The sequence below is a fragment of the Agelaius tricolor genome, unplaced genomic scaffold (assembly GCF_023055355.1).
Source record: "Agelaius tricolor isolate 1412-34295 unplaced genomic scaffold, bAgeTri1.0.p SCAF_6, whole genome shotgun sequence".
In the NCBI taxonomy this organism is placed as follows: domain Eukaryota; kingdom Metazoa; phylum Chordata; class Aves; order Passeriformes; family Icteridae; genus Agelaius; species Agelaius tricolor.
The window spans coordinates 5,495,138-5,516,740 of record NW_027269266.1 but is presented as its reverse complement, the minus strand read 5'-3'; the positions used below and the strand labels follow the sequence as shown (position 1 = coordinate 5,516,740).

The 21,603-nt window shown below is 43.3% G+C and overlaps 1 protein-coding gene across 4 annotated transcripts in view; it reads right to left on the bottom strand.

Annotated features, from left to right (window-relative positions):
* Positions 1 to 11,967: 11,967 nt before the first annotated feature.
* Positions 11,968 to 21,603, bottom strand: part of DPP6 (dipeptidyl peptidase like 6) — a 568,804-nt gene continuing 559,168 nt past the window's right edge. For all 4 annotated transcript variants that reach the window (XM_071428575.1, XM_071428576.1, XM_071428573.1 and 1 more), the window contains exons 20-26: positions 20,872 to 21,066; positions 19,408 to 19,462; positions 18,546 to 18,651; positions 17,663 to 17,721; positions 16,308 to 16,380; positions 16,135 to 16,208; positions 11,968 to 14,212 (exon numbers count right to left, since the gene is read on the bottom strand). In XM_071428575.1, the coding sequence (XP_071284676.1) occupies positions 14,066 to 14,212; positions 16,135 to 16,208; positions 16,308 to 16,380; positions 17,663 to 17,721; positions 18,546 to 18,651; positions 19,408 to 19,462; positions 20,872 to 21,066 (709 nt within the window). In that variant the 3' untranslated portion in view covers positions 11,968 to 14,065. The remainder of the gene's footprint in view (positions 14,213 to 16,134; positions 16,209 to 16,307; positions 16,381 to 17,662; positions 17,722 to 18,545; positions 18,652 to 19,407; positions 19,463 to 20,871; positions 21,067 to 21,603) is intronic.

Here is a 21,603-nt window from a genome sequence, read left to right as displayed (position 1 = left end):
TTCTCTGAGGTTCAGGGAATGTGAATCCCAGAAAATCCTTGGGAAGTTGTGCTTTGCTTTTCTCTGTGAAGAGAAATGCAGCTACAGTGGAACCCCAAAAATTCAGGAGCAAAGCTGTATGCTTCACCTGGTTACCTGAATTACAGTCCAAAAAAAACCAAACCCAACATTTTGCTTCATGTTTTTGGAGCTTTTCAGACAGCAAACAAACCCTGCTCCCAAGCAGAGAAATGGGGCAATCTTTGAGCACCTGTCCCAGTCTGGAGAGCCATGGTCCCTTCTCCACCCTGGTTCCAGATCTGCTCCTGGCAGTGAGAAGCACAGGAGAACAGCTGTGGGGTTTGCTGTGTTAATCTTCATGAATTCTTTAGCCCTGCAAACGCCCTTTCTCTTGCCTGGTGCACCCAAGATATTGACTTCTCCCTAAGGAAAAAGGGAATTTTTCCTGTTTCCAAAGGGGCTTCAGCCACAGCCACACAAACAGTGGCAGAGGTGGGGACAGTCTGGGCTCTGAGCTTTGCTCCAGGCCAAGGCTTCACCTTGAATATCCTGAACAAATGACCAAGCTGACAGCCTGGAAAGAAGCAAAGACCTGAAATGACTCTGCAATCAGTTTTACCCAATTCTGGCACATTCTGGTCAGCCCTGTATGAGACACGAGAGACTCAAAAGTCCCAGGCAGACAAAGCAAATTGTAATCCCCAGAAGAAGAACAGCCTGTTTCAGCCTGATAGGAAATGTGGCTCTCCAGGGAGATGCCTGGGGGCAGGACTGTTCTCCAAGTGGTGGGTCTGGCTTACCACAGCATCAAAATGTAAAGATTGCCAAAAGTTTTAATGGTTCCACAGCCCAAATAGTGGATAATTGGTGTCCTCAGTAGATTTTTGATTGTTAATTCTGATAAGCAAACATAACCACCTCAGAAATCCCACAAATTCACAGGGGAAAATACTAATTTTTATATGCCTTGCCCAAGATAAGATAACTTACCTTGCCATCTGCCTTCTTCCGTTCTCTTCTCTCCAGCATCTCTGCATCATTTGAAAAACTTCCAGCAAGAATTTTCCTGTCTTTCCTTGTTCTTCACCCTCATTTCTAGACATAGCATCTTTTTCACACCTAATTGTTCTAATTACCTAATTATCTATCTCACACAATTGTGATTCACAGCTGTAAAATGCTCTTTATCTTCTGGATGAACATCTCATTCAGTTCCTCTCTTGGAAAGCAAGGTGAAGTTGTTTTGCTTGGAGGAAAGGATGCCCAGAAGCCAGAACACCATTTCCCACTGCAAATCCAGCTGGATTTGGTTTCTGTCCCCATGCAGATGTCCCCAGGACCTCGCAGGCCACATCTCTGTGTGCCACCTCTGCAGGCTGGTGGAAGTGAGCAGCAGGGAAAGTGCAACATGTAGGAGCCAACTTCAGCGTTCCTTTTTCCCCTGGAAGGGCCAGATCTCCCTGTGCAATGTTTTGGGGTTCTACTCCTTGTGGCTTCTCAGGCCTTGAGGTCCTGGAGGGAGTCATTCCAGAGGTGAACGACATGAAAGCAGGCATGTCTGATATCTGTCCTTCCCCTGCCTTTTGAATGAACTCAGTGTCCATCTAAATACCCAGTGTTCCTCTTCAGCAGCTCCTGAGGGCTCCATTAGCTGTTTGAGAGACTGTACTCACACAACTCAACTTTTTCCAGTGTTTGAGTGGTGAGTTCTGCACCACAGCACAGTGAGATAAATCAGTGTGGTGCTTCTGCAAAAGCAGTAACAGTGCCAGAATCTGTTATATTTTGGGGACTTTTTGCTAACTCCTGTCGCAGACAAATTTTATGAAAAATCCTTTCCTTAGGATTTTTTCTCCTGAGAAGCTGAGAGGCCTCAGGAACAAAATGTGAACAATGGTTATCTGCTGCTGTGGAATGCAACAGGTGCATCTGTGATTGGTCTCATGTGGTTGTTTCTGATTAATGGCCAATCACAGTCAGCTGGCTTGGACTCTCTGTCCAAGACACAAACCTTTGTTATTCATTCTTTCTTTTTCTATTCTTAACCAGCCCTCTGATGAAATCCTTTCTTCTAGTATAGTTTTAATATAATAAATATCATAAAATAATAAATCAAGCCTTCTGAGATATAGAGTCAACATTCTTGTCTCTTTCCTCATCCTCAGACCCCTGTGTACACTGTAACAAACTCCAAATGTTCCTATCCTGAAGAAAGCATTGTTGGGAGGCGTTGGAAAGCTGGGTGTTGGCAGCACAAACTACAGCAGCACTGTGGAATGCTGAGCAAGGCTTGTCCCAGCACAGGGACACATCCCCAGATATCCATGGGATGCTCTGAAACAAGTCAGGGATCAGCCTCTTTCCCTCTGTTGAAGTTGGAGCTGTCAGAGGTGTGCCCAGACATGTGTCTGTTTATGCCACTCTGCAGAGTAAGAAAGTGATGAAGTTTAAACAGCAGACAACTGCCATATGTTCCTATACTGACTGAAAGCCTCAAACTGCCAGTCTGTATTTGCTTTCCACAGTTCTGTTTTCCTCAACAGCAGCTGGACACCGTGGATGTGCATTGGATTTACCAGGCTTGTGCAGCAAAGAAGGTGCTGAGAACCTCTGGCTCAGATTTGTGGGGTTTAAAGTGTGTGGCAGGGACAGCGTGGCAGGTGCCAGAGAATGTCCCTCTGCAAGTGTGAGCAAGGGTGGGGACAAGGCAGGTGGGCTTGTTTTCCTGTGTTTTCCAAGAACATTATTACTGGTAAGTGAAATAACCCACAGCACAAACACAACAAGGCTCTGCCTCGTGGCTTCTGTGGACACCAAGCCCAGTGTACAAAATATGAGAAAATTTAAAGCTGTCCTTTGAGTGACAGCGAGTTCATTTGGAGGATTTGAAATTCCAGCAAGGATTTCCCTGGCAATACCCATGCCTTAAAGCAGGCTGGTTTCCTGTGCAAATGCAATTCTGGAGCACTGACCTGCCTTTCCCTGGGGTGTGTGGGGAGGGGAAGGCTGCACAAGAAGATTTTTGCTTCAACACTGGCACTTCCTTGCTGCCTGGGAATACGCTGGATGGTTTCTTGGACACTTCATATGTCTGCCCACTCTTTGGGAGAGCCAGGTACATTCATATCCAGGAGCACCAGAGCTCTGCTGTTGAACTGTGGTATTTGCTGGGTCCCCAGGAAGAAGGAGGAATTGAGAATCTGACTCCATGTTCTTAGAAGGCTAATTTATTATTTTATGGTATATCATATCATATTATATTATACTAAAACTATACTTAAGGAGAGAGAAAGGATACAGACAGAAGACTAAAAGATAACAAAAACTCACGACTGCTTCCAGAGCCTTGTCACAGCTGGCTGTGATTGGTCATTGAGTCAAAACAATTCCCATGAAACCAATGAAACAATGACCAGTTGGTAAACAATGTCCAAACCATATTCCAAAGCAGCAAAACAGAGGAGAAGCAATCAGATAATTATTGTTTTCATTTTTCTCTGAGGTTTCTCAGCTTCCCAGGAGAAGAAATCCTGGCAAAGGGATTTTTCAGAGAATATGATGGTGACGTTGAACCAGCACCACTGATGCTGCCCCTCCCTCTCCTTACAGACCCATGCAAGGACTGAGCTCACTTGACCTGTGTGGAGCCAAGGCTGGATTTGGAGCTGGAACCCTTGCTGCCACATCCAAATTGCCTGATTAGGAGAACAAGACACCCAGATGCTCTGTAATGTGGGTGAGCTCTGTAGGGGGATAGAATATAAGAAAATAAAGATAGTGTAGAAAGTAATCTTAGCCCTAAGGAGCTGCAGCTGGGCCAATTATCAAAGATTAGGAACAGGCCTGACTTTAACAGGCCACAGCTGTAACCAATGAGAAGAAGATGCTATAACAGAGTGTGTGGCTGCTTGAGAAGGGAACTGGAGTCAGCTGGCTGCTTTGTGAGGGAGAAAGAGGCAGTGCTCTGAGGAGCTGCCCACGAGAAACACCACGAAGGTATGGAACTTTTTGCGATAAGGCAACAATTGTATGGAACCCTTGCAATAAGATGACAACAGAGCTCCAGAAAGTTTACTTTTTATTTTATTAAAGATGAAGGAGGGAGAAGGCAGAGCCAGATGTAATTGGGTACCCTAATGGGCATCGGAGGGGTGACAGAATTCCCCTTTCTGTGATGCGCTCCTGCTCTGTGCAGCATCACTGGCCCTGTCTGTGGAGCCTCCTGGAGCATGGCCCCAGCTCAGACTGGGCTGTGTGGTATCCTTGGGATGTGTTTTTTGGGAAATGCTTGAGCTACTGGCCTTGCACAACTCCCCAGGACACATCTGTGCACAGGACACTGACCAAAGCACCTCTCTTGCAGCACATCTGCCCCAGCAGCTCATGCATATTGACAGATACATATTTCTATAAAGGGACCCTTTTCAGAGCCCCTTTGTTTCTGCTGCTATACAAAAGCCCCTCCAGACATACATTAAAGAGCTTCACTGCTTTTGAAATGGCTTGTTTGCCTACTAAGGGAGGAAAAACCATCTCTGAGGTTGGTGCCTGAGCAGCACTTATATCTCAATTATCTGCACATTGCTTCTCTGTGTGTGAGATTATGAGCTAACACGGTTTTCATGGCTTCATCAGCACCATTTAAGAGCAATATTTATCCCTGGTCATGTCAATCCTTTGGTCAGCTCAGCAACAAAGGTGATGCTTGCTGCCCTCTTGCCAGAGACTCCACTAATGAGCTGAGTGATTTATTCATTAAGGGCAGGGAAATCTGGAGCTTTATTCCAGAGGCCCTGGTGGGAAATTTGCATGAAAATTTCATGCTGTTCACTTGCAGGAGCCCTTCCCTGCTGTGCTGCCCTTCCCCTCACTGCAGGAAAAGGTCCTGCTGTGCTCCAGCAAACCCTTTAATAGAAATACTGAATTCAAAGGGGGTTTTTCTGTAGTTGTTGTTGTTTTGAAAAAGTCATGGGACCAGGAAGTTGTCTGTTAAAAAAAATAAAGCAAAGTTGGGCTTTGGAGTCCTGGGTGGCTTTTTGACAGCTCTGGCTGTGTTGAAACATCTGAAGTTTGCTCTGGTCCAACTAAAGATCAGAGAAACAACCCCTTTAAAAATCTTTGGGCATGCAGGAAAGCAGCTTCCCACTTCTGGAGCAAAGGGGTGGACCAAACTGGGTCAGCAGGTCTCCAGTATCTGGACTTGAAATTAAATTTGAGTTTATTTTAGAAGCCAGGCTTCATATCCTTAAATGTGACTTTCTGTAAGTCTGGTCACACTTGCATTTTGACTTTGTCCTGCTTGCTTAACTGAAGGCATTGCAGGTATTGGCCAAGCTATCTAATATCAAATCCAGATAAAATTCTTTGTGTTGTTTCATGAAGGATGTGTGGATCCCAAACCCATGGGTGCATCCAGGCTGTGTGCTGGGCTGAGCCCCTGATGGCTGCTGGCCCCTCCTGGGACTTCCCTTTCCCCATTTCTTTGCAGGAGGAAGGAACAGAAAAGAAATAAACAATTAAACCAACATTTTATTTTTTCTTTTCAGAGGAGAAATGTATTGTCCCACAAAACACAACCAGCAACTTCCACATGGTCCAGCCTGGAAACCTGGCTTTAAACAGAGGGGGCTTGATGTATGAACCCAAGTGGAGGGGGGGCATGGACAGGAGTGATGTGTGTGGGAGCGGATCTGGTCACTGTAACCCTGACCTCAAACCCACCAGCAGCTGGACACAGCCTCTGGTCCTGTCTCTGGCACTCAAACACCGTTGGGAGAGGGAGATATCTTCAGGAGGAAAAGCCTGGGGTGGCTTCAGGTGGGGGTTCCTTGGTGGAGACGTGACTTGGTCTGCTGGACTTGATTATTCATTCAATTCTGGCTCTGTCTGCATGGAGGGGCCTGTCCTGCATGAAGGGTAGATTTGGGAGTGCAAGCTTTGGGATTGTTGGTTTAATGACCATTTGGGCAGCCCTCAGAGGGAGATGCTGAAGCAGACATGTCTCTGAAGGCTCTGAGGGACCACACACAACCCCTCTGAGCGCTGCCACCAAGCTCCTGCATCCCTTCCTGTGGGGGGCTCAAGGCTTTAGGCTGTTTTTGAGAGAAAGGCAATTTTGTCCTCTTATTGTTGGTGCTCCCAGCACTCTCTGTACCAACTGCCTCAGGGGCCTGGGTGGCAACAGCTCTGCTGAGGCTCCCAAGCAATAGATACCTTCTGTAATTGCACCTTCGGAGCACTCGACTGGCTCCTGCAATGAGCTCTTGAATAATTGAAGCAATATTTGCAGGGTTTGCACTGAAGTACTAACAGCTGTGGTATGTTTTGATATTTATGAAGCCAATAAATTATGGATTAGTCAGTGCAGTGAGCCCAGCATGATGCTTATTACTTCTGGAGTGCTGGAGCTGATGGAGTGCTATTCATCCCCTTTTACTTCCATTGTGTGGCTGAGTATGGCTGGTGTCTATTACTGGACTTAATAGAGCTTGCTTGCAGGTTTAAGTTCCGGTCCCTGAGAGCTGATGGGGTGTTTTAATTTGTTCTTCACTCTGCAGGCTTTAGGAAGCCATGCTGGGGCCATATCTCAGGGTCACAGGCCATCACAGATGTGGAGGTGATTGTTTCTGTGGTAATGGGGATGGGTGCTGGCAGAATTAGCAGCAATTCTTGGCACTAAACTGGAAATTATACAAAATCCAATCTTCTTGGCAAGCTGGTCTGTGGGTAAATATTGTGTGTCTTCTCTAGGACGCCTTGTTCATTGCACAAACTTTTCTCCATAACTGAGCCAGCGCTTGTGAGATTAAACTCTTCATTCCATTTTCTGTTATCTGAGAATGTATTTTTTTTTATGGATGAAGAAATTTTCACTTCACAAATGTTCTGAATATATTTCAAATTTCCCGTATTAGTGGGAGCTGCCCACTGTGAAGGGATGAGGAGGGAGCAAGTAACCCATTGGAGCAGCAGATGGCATCCTACCCCTCCAAAGCTTCCCAGCACTGGAAAGTGTAATAAACACAGAATTGCAAGTGCCTGTGCTCTGCTCAGCAACTTGCTAGAAAACGGAGGGGTTAGGAAGCATTCCTTTACAAATCAAATACTTTCTCTGTTTGTTGTCCCTGTTTTCTGGGATGAAAGGAAGTATCTGCAGCTGGTCTGCTCACCCAGATCTGCCTGGCCCATGCAGCCCTCAGGAAGTGGGCACAGGGAGCTGGCTGGATAAACTTGGGTTGGAATGAGTGTTGGAGCTAGGTGATCTTTAAGGTCCCTTACAACCTGTCCTGGTTTAGGGCAAATTTGGGAGGAAACCTCCAAATGTGTCCCTCTAGAAAGCAAATTCAAATGGCCCTTCCTCCAACTGGTTCGGGAAAAGATTTCCTTGGAGAAAAGTGGAAACAACCTGTTTGTTTAACAAGCAAAGTGTTCACAAGCATAAAATTTGAATAATATTAAGCAATAAAACCTCTTGCTGTTCTGAAGAGATGGCAAATTCAGAAAGTCCCTGTTGTGGGGGGTAGCTTGGCTCACTCAGTCTCTTGTCAGTCCCTCCCGTGCTGGAAATGCTGCGTCCCTGGGCCCAGTGGGCCACAGGTGTGAGCTCCCGGTGTTTTATTGGGTTTTCAGTCCAGGGAAAGGCTGGATAGTTGCAAGAAAAAGAAAAACCACAGTCGAGGGAACTTCTCTGCCTCAGCTAGCTAAAAATAAACTATCCAAATAGGAAAGGAGAGCTCTCCCCTGCATGTCTGTGCTGCAGACAGCACAGTCCATGAGCAGGATGTGGGGGAGCAAGTGCAGCTTCTGATTATAAACTGGGCTTTTCTTCTCCCCCTTTGCTCTTGGAACCAGGCTTAAAGGTGCAAAGCTCAATATCCAGCATAAACAGGACAGACCACTGGGGCTACAAGCATCATAAAGTCACCCTAGGACACAATCCAAACCATGATTCTATGGAATTGTGCCATAAAGTGCTTATTAGTCTGAATGAAAAGTTATAAAGTCTAGATTGGCTGTCTCAGCTGATGCCTTGTGAAGGCTGACCTAGAACAGAGATTAGACAGAATTAAAGAATAAAGTAAGGATTTATTAGAAGGCCTCAATGGACCCACCTTGGGCAGCACAAGAGCCCAGCCAGGGCTACACCTAAGATGAACCAAAATGGTCACAAAATGGACGACTGCTCACGGGGTCTCTCACTTTTATAAATTCTGGTCCATTTGCATATTGGAGTTAATTGTCCAATTACAGCTTTATATTTTTCTCTCTTCATTCTGCCGCTGTTTGTGCTCTTGGGCCTGAGATTTGGGTCAGTTGTCCATGGTCCCCAGCTAGAGAAGGAATTGTTTTGTCTCCCTGCTCTGTGAGAGAGCTTACCATCCCCGAATATGAAGCTCAAAACTACACATTTAAAGTACACAAAATCTGAAAAATATAAAAGCTGAAACCTGAGGCATCAAGCTGCAGAGATGTTCCATGTTGATGTTCCATGACATCTGCATTTTACTACACCCCTCCATGAGACTCGCTGATACCTGTACTGAAGAAACTGTGGCACTGTAAGTATTTCCTAAAAACATCTTTCTACAGGAGTTCCCATAAGAGGTAATCCAGAACTACTGCAGATAGAGAAAGTCTTTGCATCCAATGAAGTGGGCATTAATTCCTTCTTTTTCACTTTCTTTTCTGATGATGCTGAGTGAAGGGATGAAGGATATTTTCTCTTTAAAATCCTGATGTAGGTACAGACTGTACTTTTCCAACTGTTATTGGCTGAGGCAGAGTTGCAGATACTTTAAGGAAGCTTAGGCTGAGTTTGTGGCTGCTGTTGCTGTGTTGCAGATAAATTGTTTACAGCCTGTCTCTAGAGACAAGTGAAGAAGTTTCTCCTATCCAAATTTCCTTGTAAATGATATAATTATCAGAATCATCACAGTGAAAACAAAAGTCTACTGGATCACAGAGACATGAGGTTTGAATTTAATGTTTCTGGGGCTTCTACTTTCAAAAAATGCCTCTTCAAGAAGAACTGCAGCCCACTGTACAGAGACGATAAGGATTAAAAATGATTCCACAGCTCTGGCTTTTGTTTTTGCTCAGAGCTGGGACATTGTTTGCTCCTGTTCCTTACAACACCTTCATCTCCATCATGTGACAAAAACCTTATCACCAGCTCTTGTGCTGATAGTCCTGCAGCAGTGATTTCTGCTCCTGCCATGGCTCCAGCCCCTCTCTGAGTTTGCTTACTGCTCACATTCCAGTGCTAATTTCCTCAGTGACCATTAACTTCCAGAGCACAACATTCAGGATAAAATTGAAGGCATGGCTGGTGGTTTCTGGGTGAGAATGTGCCCATATCTGTTACCCCCCAGCAGCTCTCAGCATCATCATGGGTGCATGTGCTTCTTGCTCCTGGCAGCTCCGAGGGTGCTGGCTGTGATGAGCAGCTCCAAGGAAGAGCTGGGAGCCAGATCTCAGCTGTCTTCAGCTCACATTGATTTCTAGATTCCTACAGACATCCCACAGAGGCTTGATAGCTAGGAAATTTATGTTTAATGTGTTAGTCTTGCTTTTCTCATCTGCCTTTTGGCACCTGCCTCAGTGCACAGACTGAAAGTGTTTGGAGAGTCTCTCTGTTTCTCTAATCTTGTCAGAGGAGGGACTGTGTCTCAGGATGGGCTATCCCACCTCTGGGCTTATTTCCCCTTTGCTCTGCAACACTTTTTAACAGATGACAAACTTTTGGCATCCCGTGCCAGCCTCCTGTGGTGGCCGTGTTTCCCCGTCTGTGCCATGGCTCCCGTGACGGCAGCATTGCTCTGATGACAAAGGAGCCAAGTACAGGCAAGAGAACCTCCTCAATTCCCTGCTTTCTGCACATTCAAATGGGAATTTACAGGGAACAAAAGTCAACCAGGAGCTGGCACAGCCAGAATCTGGGCTCCTGACTCTCTGCCCCTTTTTCCTGTGGTGTTTCAGAACAGAACGTGGAGCAGAGGATTTGCCTTGTTCATGCTTTGCTCTGGGTTTTGTTTTTTGGATGAAGGACTAACCTCACATTGAGTGCTCCCAAACGAGGTGGTGGGGAGCAGGTGCTCAGGATCTTCTGCAGGCAGGTTCCAAATACTCACTGGATATTACCTGTCAGTTCAAGTTACTGGAACTGCTCAGCACAAACTGCAGCTCAGGACATTGACAACAGCTGTTACCACTGTAGGGATTCCTTTCCCAGCAAGGATGAGAGCATTTACATCAGCTCACAGAGTTGTTTCTTGCTTTAAAATGACCCAAAAGATAGATTTAAAGTGAAGGAAGGAAAAAAAACCAACCAAACAGCCTGGAGGGAACTTTGCTATTCCACAGGAATATTGGAGCATGGTTTACTTTTGTGCTTTCCTGGGGCCTTGCTCCATCTGTATTTGCTTTTTACTCTTCTTTGCTCAGTCACGGAAATGGACATCTTGATTAAAGCTGTTTTTCCAGTGAGAAGGCAGAATGTAGCATCATTTAATCTGAGACTTCTAATGAATGTCTCAAAGCAAAAAGCAAAAAAAAAAAAAAAATCATCATGCATTAGCTATTAGAATAAAGAATTTATTTTAGTTATTGCTTATTGAGGGGGTTCACCATGCTGGTTTTATATTTGTCTCTTCCTAGTTTCCAAAGGGGTTCCAAAGCTGGGTTTGCTTTCAGACTGTAACCTTGTGAGTGGGGAAAGGATGCAAAGTTGAAGTGGGAAGAGGAGGCAGATCTCAGCAAGTGCCCTAAGCTCCACTCTGAGCCTCCAGCTGGGAGCTTTAATTTAGAGGGCAGAATAAAAATAAGCAAACATTGGGCTCAGTAAAACAACACAATTAAGGAATTGGCAACTGAGATCTTGAGCTTTTTATGGTATCTTTTCCATTCTTGCCATTTACTCTTCATTTGCCAGTGGAAAGCAGGCAGGAAGTCCAGGGGGGAATGAGCACTGCTGGGAGCCAGCATTTGCTCAGGTTAGAGAAGTTGTCCTCAGCCCAGCCCTCAGCCAGGCAGGTCTGGCAGTCCTGTGCCAGCCCCAGCAAGGGCTGCAGGGCAGATGAGCCCTGAGACCCAACAAGCAAAGTTAAAACATCCAGAGCCTGGTCACTGCCAACCCAGGTGAGGCTTGGGACAACATGGGCACGACAGCAAATGCAGGAGCATGTCCCAGGTACCAGAACTGGCCTTGCACCTTTGGTCTCCCCCACAAATTGTCATTTGTCCCCATTGCAAACAGCAGACTCCACTGTTCTTCCCATGGGAACATCCCACATTCCCTTTCTCATTCACTCATTTTTTTTTCCTCCCCACCCTTCAAAGAAGCAGTGTTTATTTGGCTTGAGCTTGTGAGCAGAGCTTGGATGGGTTTATGAGCTCTATGCCTGAACCCACAGACAATTACAAACATGGCTGGCTGCCTGGCTTTGTTAATTAGCTACCAGCAATGCTTCATTTTTCCCTCTGTGGTTCCCTCCTGAATTAGGGCACTGCTCATTAGTTCTCTTCCTCTTTGGGATGCCACAGTTGAACATTATGGCATCCAGATATGCCAGGGAGCTGAGAGTACAAGCTTGATTTGTTTGGACAATAAAATATAATAGTTACATTTAGATAATTAAACAAAATAATGGCAAAACTATTTTGTATTGTTGCAATCTGTCCTTCCCTGTCCCAGTGCTCCATTTGCTTGTTTCCTGATCTGCTGGAAAAAAAGACTGGAGTAAGTGTCCTCAATCATTTCTTGGTTTTGCTTTGAAATATTAAATTTCTCTTCTTCTAAATCTGGTTTGGTCTAGTGGGTGTCAGTTGATGGGACAACACCCTGGCACTGATGATGTGCAGCAAATCAGCACGTGTCAGTTTGGGCTCAATTCAACCAGAAACAGCACTTTCAGAAACTTAATGCTTATTTAGTAATTTAACACAAAATAACAGCAGTAGCAACCAGGGTGGTAAAATAATGTTTTATTCCATGAATGAACAAACACTACCATGCCACATCCTAAAGTTCTTTCTACAAAAAGATTGTGGACAGAGCAGATTTTTATGTTTCTCAGTTCAAGTTCATTTCAGGCTCTCGAGCCTGTTCAGCGTAGCAAAATCTGGACACGCAGCATTCTCATGGTCTATTTGGCTTTTTGCCAGATAAAGCAGATTTACACTGTAGTTCTTGTTCACACAATGTCGATGCACTGTAAATTAAAGGAGATAATCCCAACCAAACTAGGTAATTCCTGTGGTTTATCAATATATTTTTTCATGATGGTCAAAGTACAACCAACATTCAAAGCTTAAAATAAAGGTAAGAAAAAAGACACACTAAAGAACACAATGGAAACATCATCATTGCTGTCAGGATGTGAGTTTACCCACAGTACTATGTAAAAAGTAGGAACTGGCATTGACATTCAAGCTGTTAAAACAAGAAAAGAAATGACATTAATTGTTATATTTCCAAGCTAGTGCTTCTAAGGAGTCCTGACCAGCAAAGAAGTGTTCCCGCATGCATGTCGAACACAAGACTAATATTGGATTGGGGATCTGACAAAGAGCTGACTTACATTCCTTTATATACAACAAAATGAAATATACAGTATTAATACTGGCTGTACATTTGGTCAGAATATTTTACAAGGAGCGACACTGTCAAAATTCTTATGATGCAGCACGTGGAAGTGGATGGAGGTTGGATTCCTTTCTGAAAGCTGAATGTTTTCACAAGGAGTTTTAAAACTTGCTTTCCACTGCTCAAATGAACAGTTAAGACCTTTTAAAGCAAAAAAAAATCCTTTTTTTTTTTCTTTTATGGTTGTCAAGACTAGTGTGAACAGAAGAGACAATTAAATGTGTTTGGAATATGCTAATCATTGACCCGGAATAAAACTAAGCCACAGACAGCGTGTGCAGTAAATCTCTGCACTTTGTCTCTGTTTAAATGGCTTTATAAGATGATGTGTGAGGTCTCTGGTACAAATTCCTGTACCACAGCCTCACCTAGCTGTTCCCTAGCAGGTTACCAACCATTTGTTCCAACTCTAAAGAAAGAGAAAGAATAATCATGACTGTCGCATATTTTTCTACATTGCAATAAAAAATATCTCAATGTAAGCTGATTTAGCTTATTTATGTGCATATTTTTCAAGGCTGCCAAAGAAAATACTCAATCTTGCTGGCAAGAGCTATTTTGGGAATTCAAGAGTGAGTTTTTCTTTGCTTTATTCCAATAGATCTTGTAATATCTGGGTAGCTCAAGTCCCATTGCCTCATTAGACCCCTGAGGTCTAAAGTGAGTTGGTTAATTAATTTTATGTTTTTTCCCCATCCAGAACAAGCTGAGAAGCTAATAAGGTAAGCATGAGACCCAATGAACAACAGAAGTAAACGCCATACAAAATTAACAAATAATTACAGGGAGGTAAAGATCAGTGTAGCTGTAGTAATATTTTGCACAACTGGGTTTGTGTATCCTGTAGCAATGACAAACCTCCTGGAGATGGAAAAGAGCAGGCATGAATCTGTATCCTTCAAAATAATTGTGCTATAATCTTCTCCATGTATTAGATTAGATTTTTTGTTCTGACACAGTGTGATGCTAACTATAGCAACCTTGATGTGGATGATGGATTTCACTGCTACTGCTTGACTGCAAAGAGACATCAAATCTTCCAGTCCTCAAAGTGGTTTCTTGGGGTGTTCCTTCAAGTTCAATGTCTTACCATTTTCATTCTAGAAGTCATTTTGTGGCAAACAAAAAAAAAAAAAGGAAGAAAAAAGAGAAAAAAAAAAAAACCCAACCAAAGAAAAAGAAGATGTTGGTTGTGATGGATTTATTTCAGACAGCAGTTTCTGCTGAGTTCACCATGCTTAATGTTCTTCCATTTAGGAAGGAGTTGCTGTCAAGTAAAGCAGAGGAGCTGCTTTCAGTTTGGTTTTTTTTTTTGTTTTGTTTTTTTTAAATACATGCTAACAACATCTCTTTCTTCAGGAAAATGATCCAGTTGCATATTGTCAGAGAGATCTGCCTTGTGCTTAGCACGGACAAGTAGGGTTAATCATCCTCCTCCTCCTCTTTCAGTGGGGCCAGTGGGAGTTTGTCTGGAACCTGGAAACACTCCACAAAGAAGTTGACAATGGACTGGTACAAGTGCTGCTCAAATGCTGCATTGCTGAAGTAATGGCTTTGATCAGGGTAAATCTGCAAAGAAACAGGTAAATACACACCTTTTAGAGCTGAAAGGCTCAGGAGTGACCACCCACACCTGCAGCTTGAGCTGCAAACCCCCTGCATCTCCTCAGCATCCCAGGGCCTCCCATGGATGCTCCTGAGCCCAGGGTAATTTGGGTACCACAGGGTTCTGAGTGCAGACCTGCATCTTCCTTCACAAGGAACCTTTCTGGGGTGGAGGATTTTCTGTTTAATTCTGTTCTGAACAGGTTCAGTCTAAGAAGAACCAGCCCACACTTCCCTTGTGAAAACCCAAAAATGTGCAGTTTTGGAGAGAAATGGCATTAGGTTATACTGACTAAAATGAGGGCTTTAAAGCAAATATGTCATCAAGTTTAAAAATTAATAAATATTGGTGGAGAAGTAAATAAATTAAAAAAAAATTGTGAAGCCAGAAATTAAATTGTTTAAACTCAACTAATTTGGGCACCACAGTGCTCTGAGTGCAGACTTGCATCTTCCTTCACAAGGAACCTTTTTGGGATGGAGGATTTTCTGTTTAATTCTGTTCTGAACAGGTTCCGTCTAAGAAGTACCAGCCCACACTTTCCTGGTGAAAACCAAAAAACTTGCAGTTTTGGAGAGAAATGGCATTAGGTTATACTGACTAAAATGAGGGCTCTAAAGCAAAAATGTCATTAAGTTTAAAAATTAATAAATATTGCTGGAGAAGTAATTAAATAGAAGAAAAAATTGTGAAGCCAGAAATTAAATTGCTTAAACTCAACTAATTTGGGCACCACAGTGCTCTGAGTGCAGAGCTGCATCTTCCTTCACAAGGAACCTTTCTGGGGTGGAGGGCTTTCCATTTAATTCTGTTCTGAACAGGTTCAGTCTAAGAAGAACCAGCCCACACTTTCCTGGTGAAAAGCAAAAAACTTGCAGTTTTGGAGAGAAATGGCATTAGGTAATACTGACTAAAATGAGGGCTCTAAAGCAAAAATGTCATTAAGTATAAAAATCAATAAATATTGCTGGAGAAGTAATTAAATAGAAAAAAAATTGTGAAGCCAGAAATTAAATTGTTTAAACTCAACTAATTTGGGCACCACAGTGCTCTGAGTGCAGACCTGCATCTTCCTTCACAAGGAACCTTTCTGGGGTGGAGGGCTTTCCATTTAATTCTGTTCTGAACAGGTTCAGTCTAAGAAGAAGAACCAGCCCACACTTTCCTGGTGAAAACCAAAAAATGTGCAGTTTTGGAGAGAAATGGCATTAGGTAATACTGACTAAAATGAGGGCTTTAAAGCAAAAATGTCATTAAGTTTAAAAATCAATAAATATTGGTGGTGAAGTAAATAATTTAAAAAAAAATCGTGAAGCCAGAAATTAAATTGTTTAAACTCAACTTTTCAATAAAATGGAGCAGGTAACTTGAAGAAATGCAAGAGGATCATGATGGGTTGTCTAGGCAGGGATGCTAGGGTGGGTTCATTTTGAAAGATTTAATGGCTTAGACAAGGACTATTCAGCAAAATAGAAATATAATTTGGTGGAAAGTGGAGCTGTGCCATTCCCAGTGGGATGTCAGATTTACATGACATATATCTTTGTGACTTTTCTGGTTGGATTAATTTAAAACCCTGTTTCCCCAAAATTCATCCTGGACTTGTTCTGTTGTTCCCAAAGAAAATCAACATGCAGAAATTCCTTAGGGATATGTCTCTCACAAGCTAATTCACTGTAATTCAATAATTGTTCCACAACTGTCCAGATCAAAACACTGATGTCACATAAGCATGGGACTAATAGAAACATGTGATATGCTGGTGCTACTTCTACTGCCAGGCTGAGTTTGCAAGTGGTTTTTCAAACCTTGCTTCATTACAGCAGCTTGAGTTCAAATAGGTAAATAACTGTTCAAAGAGAAAAAAAAGAAACATATACTGTACCTGCAAGCTGTAATTAGCCTTTGCCCTAATTAGGTGTGTGATAAGGTCTGTAGTATGCTGAAAATGGATTTTTTCTGTAAAAACAGATTGCAAGCATTAAAGAGACAAATTTAATTAACAAAAATCAAAGCTATCACAAACATATAATGAACTCAAATGATGGGCTAACTTACCATCAGCAGTAGGATGAATGATCAAAAATGTCTGGTCCTTTAGTAATGAGACTCTGTGTGATAATTTGCTGATCTGTGAAGGTAAAGGTTGCAATAAGATTAAAAAACTTGTAAGGAATTAGCAATTTATATGGAAGCAATAGGAGTGCTTATTTCCATTTAATACTTTATCACCAGGATAACAAGCAGACACCAGCACAGCATATTCTCCTGGCTACTTATAAAAATCTAGAGGTAAAATAAACCCCCCCCACCCTGTGCTGGCAGGGCAGTGTCAGCAGCAGGAACATGTCAGAGACCCTCCTCTGTTCTGATAATGTCCAATAAAAGCCTGAACTGTAGAATACATGGAAAATATCAAAGTGAATAAAAAACTCTGATGAAAAGTGTGCCCGGGTGCCTATGCCTAAGAACACTTCATGGGTCTGGAGGGACTTTGGTGTCTTTTGGAAGCCAACCTCAATGAGTTCTGGCAGCCTGGGAGATGATCTGATATGAAATTCAAGTGTCCACTGTTGAGAACACCTTTGCTCTCAGCTTTGTCTTTCAGATGCAAAAGGGAATATAAATACAAACAATTTCTAAAAGAACAAAAAGCATTTGCACTAATGTAGAGAACATGAGTGCAAAATTTGAGAGACAATGAATTCAGAGTTTAGGTAGCCAGGATAAATCTTCCCTTGTGAGGGCACAGGATGGAATCTGCTTTCTCTGTGAGAACAGTGCCAGACCTTTGCTACCTTCATGTCTTCTGGCTGGAGACAAGGCTTGGAAGCTGAATAGATTTTCTCTAAAATTAATTTTGTTTGTGTGATTATTCTTTATCAGGTTTTGCCTCCAAGTAATTTCAGCACAGGATCCAACTGTATCCATCATGTGTATTAAACAATATCTTTATTAACTGGTGCTGTGCTTCCTTTCCCATGTCCTGCTCAGTTCTGGCACAGGGTTCTGCCTATCTCGAAATATCACAAAGTTTGAGAAAGTCAAGATGAGTTTCACTGTAATTTGTTTATTTCAGAGAGAATCAAAGTGGCAAGATCATTGGCAAGAGCTTTCCAGCAGGTTGTGACACTGTGTCCTCTTGGGCACATTTGAGTCACTCAGCTCCTTCAATCTCTAAAACTGTATTTACCCAATTTAGAGAGGCAGACACAAGGGCTAATCAATAAAAACTTCATCCATGATTACTATTAAGACAAGAAAAGCAGTAAGCAGGCTGAAGGACACCTTCAGAGCTTCACTAGTGAGTCCCTCTTGCATAACCTTGCTGCCTCCCCAAAGGAGAACACATGGAGGAAGAGTTCAGACCCAGTTCACATTTTATCAGGGAAATGCAGTGTGCATGCAGTTACCTCATATGCTCTGTTATCAACCCCGTGCAAGCCCAGGTATCTTTCAGAAAAGGCTGAAGCTTGAAGAGAAAAAATGAAAATATCACTTTCAGTCAGGAATACACCGGTGCTTTTGAGTCAAATATGGCAAATGCTAAAAAAACCCTTATTTTCTAACATGGCCTTAATTACAGAGAATGCATTTCTGAAAGTTTTTGAAAATGCACTAAGGATATGTGTGATACCACAGTCTGTTATCATCACCACAGACTTCTGGTCTCTAAATAAAACAGAAAAACCTTTTTTTCTTTTTTCCTTTGTTAATGCAACTGAGATAGAAGAGCTTTATCAGGTTGTGTCCCTTTCTCCTTTCACATGGAGCAAGCTCCCTTTGGTCTCAGGGATAACTGCACAGCTCCTGCAGTCTGGCTGAGCACCACTGAGTTCCCTGGCAGCCCCCTGTTTGTCACTGGCACTAAGTGCAAAGGGAACTGCTATCCCTGAGCAAAAGGACCCCCATGTGCAGGGTAGTGCTGTGGTCAGAGGCAGGATGGGCCCGGCAGACTGGACCTCAGCTTGCACGGATGGGTGCTCCAGGCAGGAAGGAAGCATGTTCAAGGCACTGGGGGTGGTTGGTGGCAAAGGCTGGAGGGGCTTAAAGACAATTCTCCTTTATTTAAAAGGACTGATAAAGTGATTTGATTGCTCTAACTACATGGCTGGTCCCACTGGAGCAGTTAAATTGCTTTAGTGGGGAAAAAAAGGTGTATGGCTACTCCTAAAAAGACACAGAATAAAAAATAAGCATGATCTTGGGAAAGAAAAATGGCAATTGGGAAAGGATAGGGAAGAAACATCCCTTGTGGTCAGAAGGGGGATCTGTGGGCTGAGGAATGGGATTTACCATAGAGTCTGAAGTCTGTCACTGGGGAAAGAGCAGCTCCACAGGTGAACACCTGGTTGTCTTCACCAGCTGGAAGCATGTAAGTGCTGAGGTAACCACCATAATCCTGGAACAGAAACAGGACAAGGGTGTCACTGATCCTGCTGGGAGGCACAGCTGCTTTTGGGTACAGAAACAGGGCAGCTGAGACCTTGCACCAAATGCTTGGCCATTACAGAGCCTTTAACATCTTGCCCTGGAGAAACACAAACCAAGGGACATCTCCCTGCTCACGTGGCTGGCACTCTCCTGGAGGCAGGAGGGTTGTGTGCCCAAGAGCTGGCCTTTTTCATCTCACTTTACAGCTGTAGCTCTAACCAGATCTGTTACCTCTCCAAAATGTTTACTTTCTCTTACAGACTTTCTCTACTTAAAATGAGCATCACAATTTCAGTGTCTGCTGCCAGCCTGTTGACAATTCCCTGCAGAGATGCTGCTCTACGTGCAGCTCTCCTCACCCACTCCAAGCCCTTGTCTCTCAAGTAAACAATTTCCACTCGCAGTCCCACTCTCATCTCAAACTGTTTGTACTTTACAGTGGCTGTTTCCCAGCCAGGCACACATGGCAAATCAGCCTGATGATGTTTTCTGAACAATAGTCATGTTTTGCACTTGGAAGTTAATTTAAAAGAAGTCATTGATGAGTACATTGGTGAAATGAAGGCCTCCACCTTTAACAGCACTGGGCAAGGTGCAGTCTATCCCACAAATAAATAATAATAAAAAGTCACCACTGATATATTCAGTAAGTCAGGGTTTAACTCAGCTGTTTAGCCATATCAGGCAGCTGGGACAGCACAGAGGAGCAATGTCACAGCATTACCTTCCCAAACACACCGACTCTCGTTTTATCAATGAAATGCTCCTGCAGCATTGTCCTAGAACATGAGAGAGGAAAAGCAATGGGTTAAAAATATTTTTCTCTTTAAGAGCAAAACCAGTGTGATTTTAATCAGCTTTAAATTAAACAGGCCCCAGAAAAAAAAAAAATCATAGAATGGTTTGAGTTGACAGGGACCTTAAAGCTCATCCAGTTCTAACTTCTCTGCCATGGGCAAGGACACCTTCCACTATCCCAGGTTACTCCAAGCCCCATCCAACCTGGCCTTGGACACTTCCAGGGATGGGGCACCCACAGATTTTCTGGGCAGGCTGTGCCAGTTCTCACACCCTCTCACTTAAGAATTTCTTCCCAAAATCTAATCTAAACCTGCCCCTTTTCAGTTTAAAGCCCTTTCCCCTTGACACAGACAATCTAAATCACACCAAGCTGCTTTCACATGGATCTCTCTGATTTAATCTTGCAACCTCTTGTGTTGGATTTGACCAAGCAATGGCAACAAATAACCTGCACTACCTCTGGAAGCCATAATAAGCTATTGCACAGCTATTGCAATACTCTGATAGTGGTTTTAACGTGATTATGTGCAGAATAAATCTAACAATATGACAGGACTTGACATTTAGGGTTTTGCCCTGGTTATTCTGCTTAAAAAGTTTAAGGATTTAAAGACGGATTTTTTCCAAATACCAGGCAAGCAAAAGATTAATGTAGGAACAGATATGCAAGCTTCCTTGTTTGTAGCTGTATGACTCTACAGAGATAAAAATAAATAGGCTTTGAACATGTGATACAGATAAGTGTGCTCTAATTTAGCTCTCTTTAAGGCTTGTTTTTCTCCCTCTGCTCTGGTTGACATGAGCTCCCTCTCACATGCACTTGTGATTGTACAACATCATCTCCCTGCTCTACCCTACAAACCATTAAAGCAGCCAGGACTAATGAGTCTTGGATTAATCATCTGTGGTATTTTTGGGGTTCCCCGGATGGAGGAGGAATTGAGACTCTGACTCCATGTTCTTAGAAGGCCAATTTATTATTTTATGTTACTATATTATATTAAAGAATGCTATACTAAAACTATGCTAAAGAATAGAGAAAGGATAAAGAGAGAAGGCTAAAAGATAATAATGAAAAACTTGTGTCTCTCTCCAGAGCCCCAACGCAGCTGGGTGGTGATTGGTTATTAAGTAAAAACAATTCACATGAAACCAAAGAAACATTGTTGGTAAACAATGTCTAACCCACATTCCAAAGCAGCAAAACACAGGAGGAACAAATGAGATAATATTGTTTTCCTTTTTCTCTGAGGCTTCTCAGAGATAATATTGTTTTCCTTTTTCTCTGAGGCTTCCCAGGAGAAGAATCCTGGGCAAGGAGATTTTTCCAGAAAATATAACGGTAACAATTATCCCAATGAATTCCTTCAATAACAGTGCCATTCACCTGACAGCTTCCAGCTGATCCTTCTCTTCCAGAAGGCCCAGCCTCCTCCTGACCTCGTGCAGCAGCTTGGCGCCCTGGAAGCCGCTGCCGCGCCCGTCGAACTTGAGCACGATGGCGCTGTGGGAGCTGACCATGACGCTCTCCCACGTCACCTCAAACCTCTCCGTGACAATCTGGCTGCCAGGTGTGCCATCCCTGGAACAGAAACGGGCATCAAGGAAAGGGAACAGCACCCAACACCCTCCCCAGGGCTGGGGGATTGCCGTGGGTGGGCACCCAGAGCCCCATGGGGCAGGGTGAGGTGACACAGGTTTCTGGAAAGGGACACCAGTCTCCTCAAGGATGGTGTTGTAGATGGATAATGAGATGATTTGCTCTTGCAGTTAGAAGATAACTATTTTGTGAATATTAAGAAAAGCTTCAGTGATGTGTAGTTGTTATAAAATCAAACGAGGCCAGACTTCAAGAAGAAAAAGGCTCTTGTTTATTAGAACCAACTACAGGGCACGGAGAGTTTGAGATAAGCTCAAACTCCCATGCAACAAGCCAAAAATAACAACGCGTCCCAAACATGCTGGGCTCTCCCCCAAAATGTAAATTCCTCAGAAGGAGAAAAACCCCAAACTCAACCAAAACCCTCATTTTTGTAACCCCTCTCAGGTCCAGGATTGGTGGGTTTTGGATCTATGCATTGATTGGTTGTTTTCTGGCGCTCTCATTGGATATTCCTTC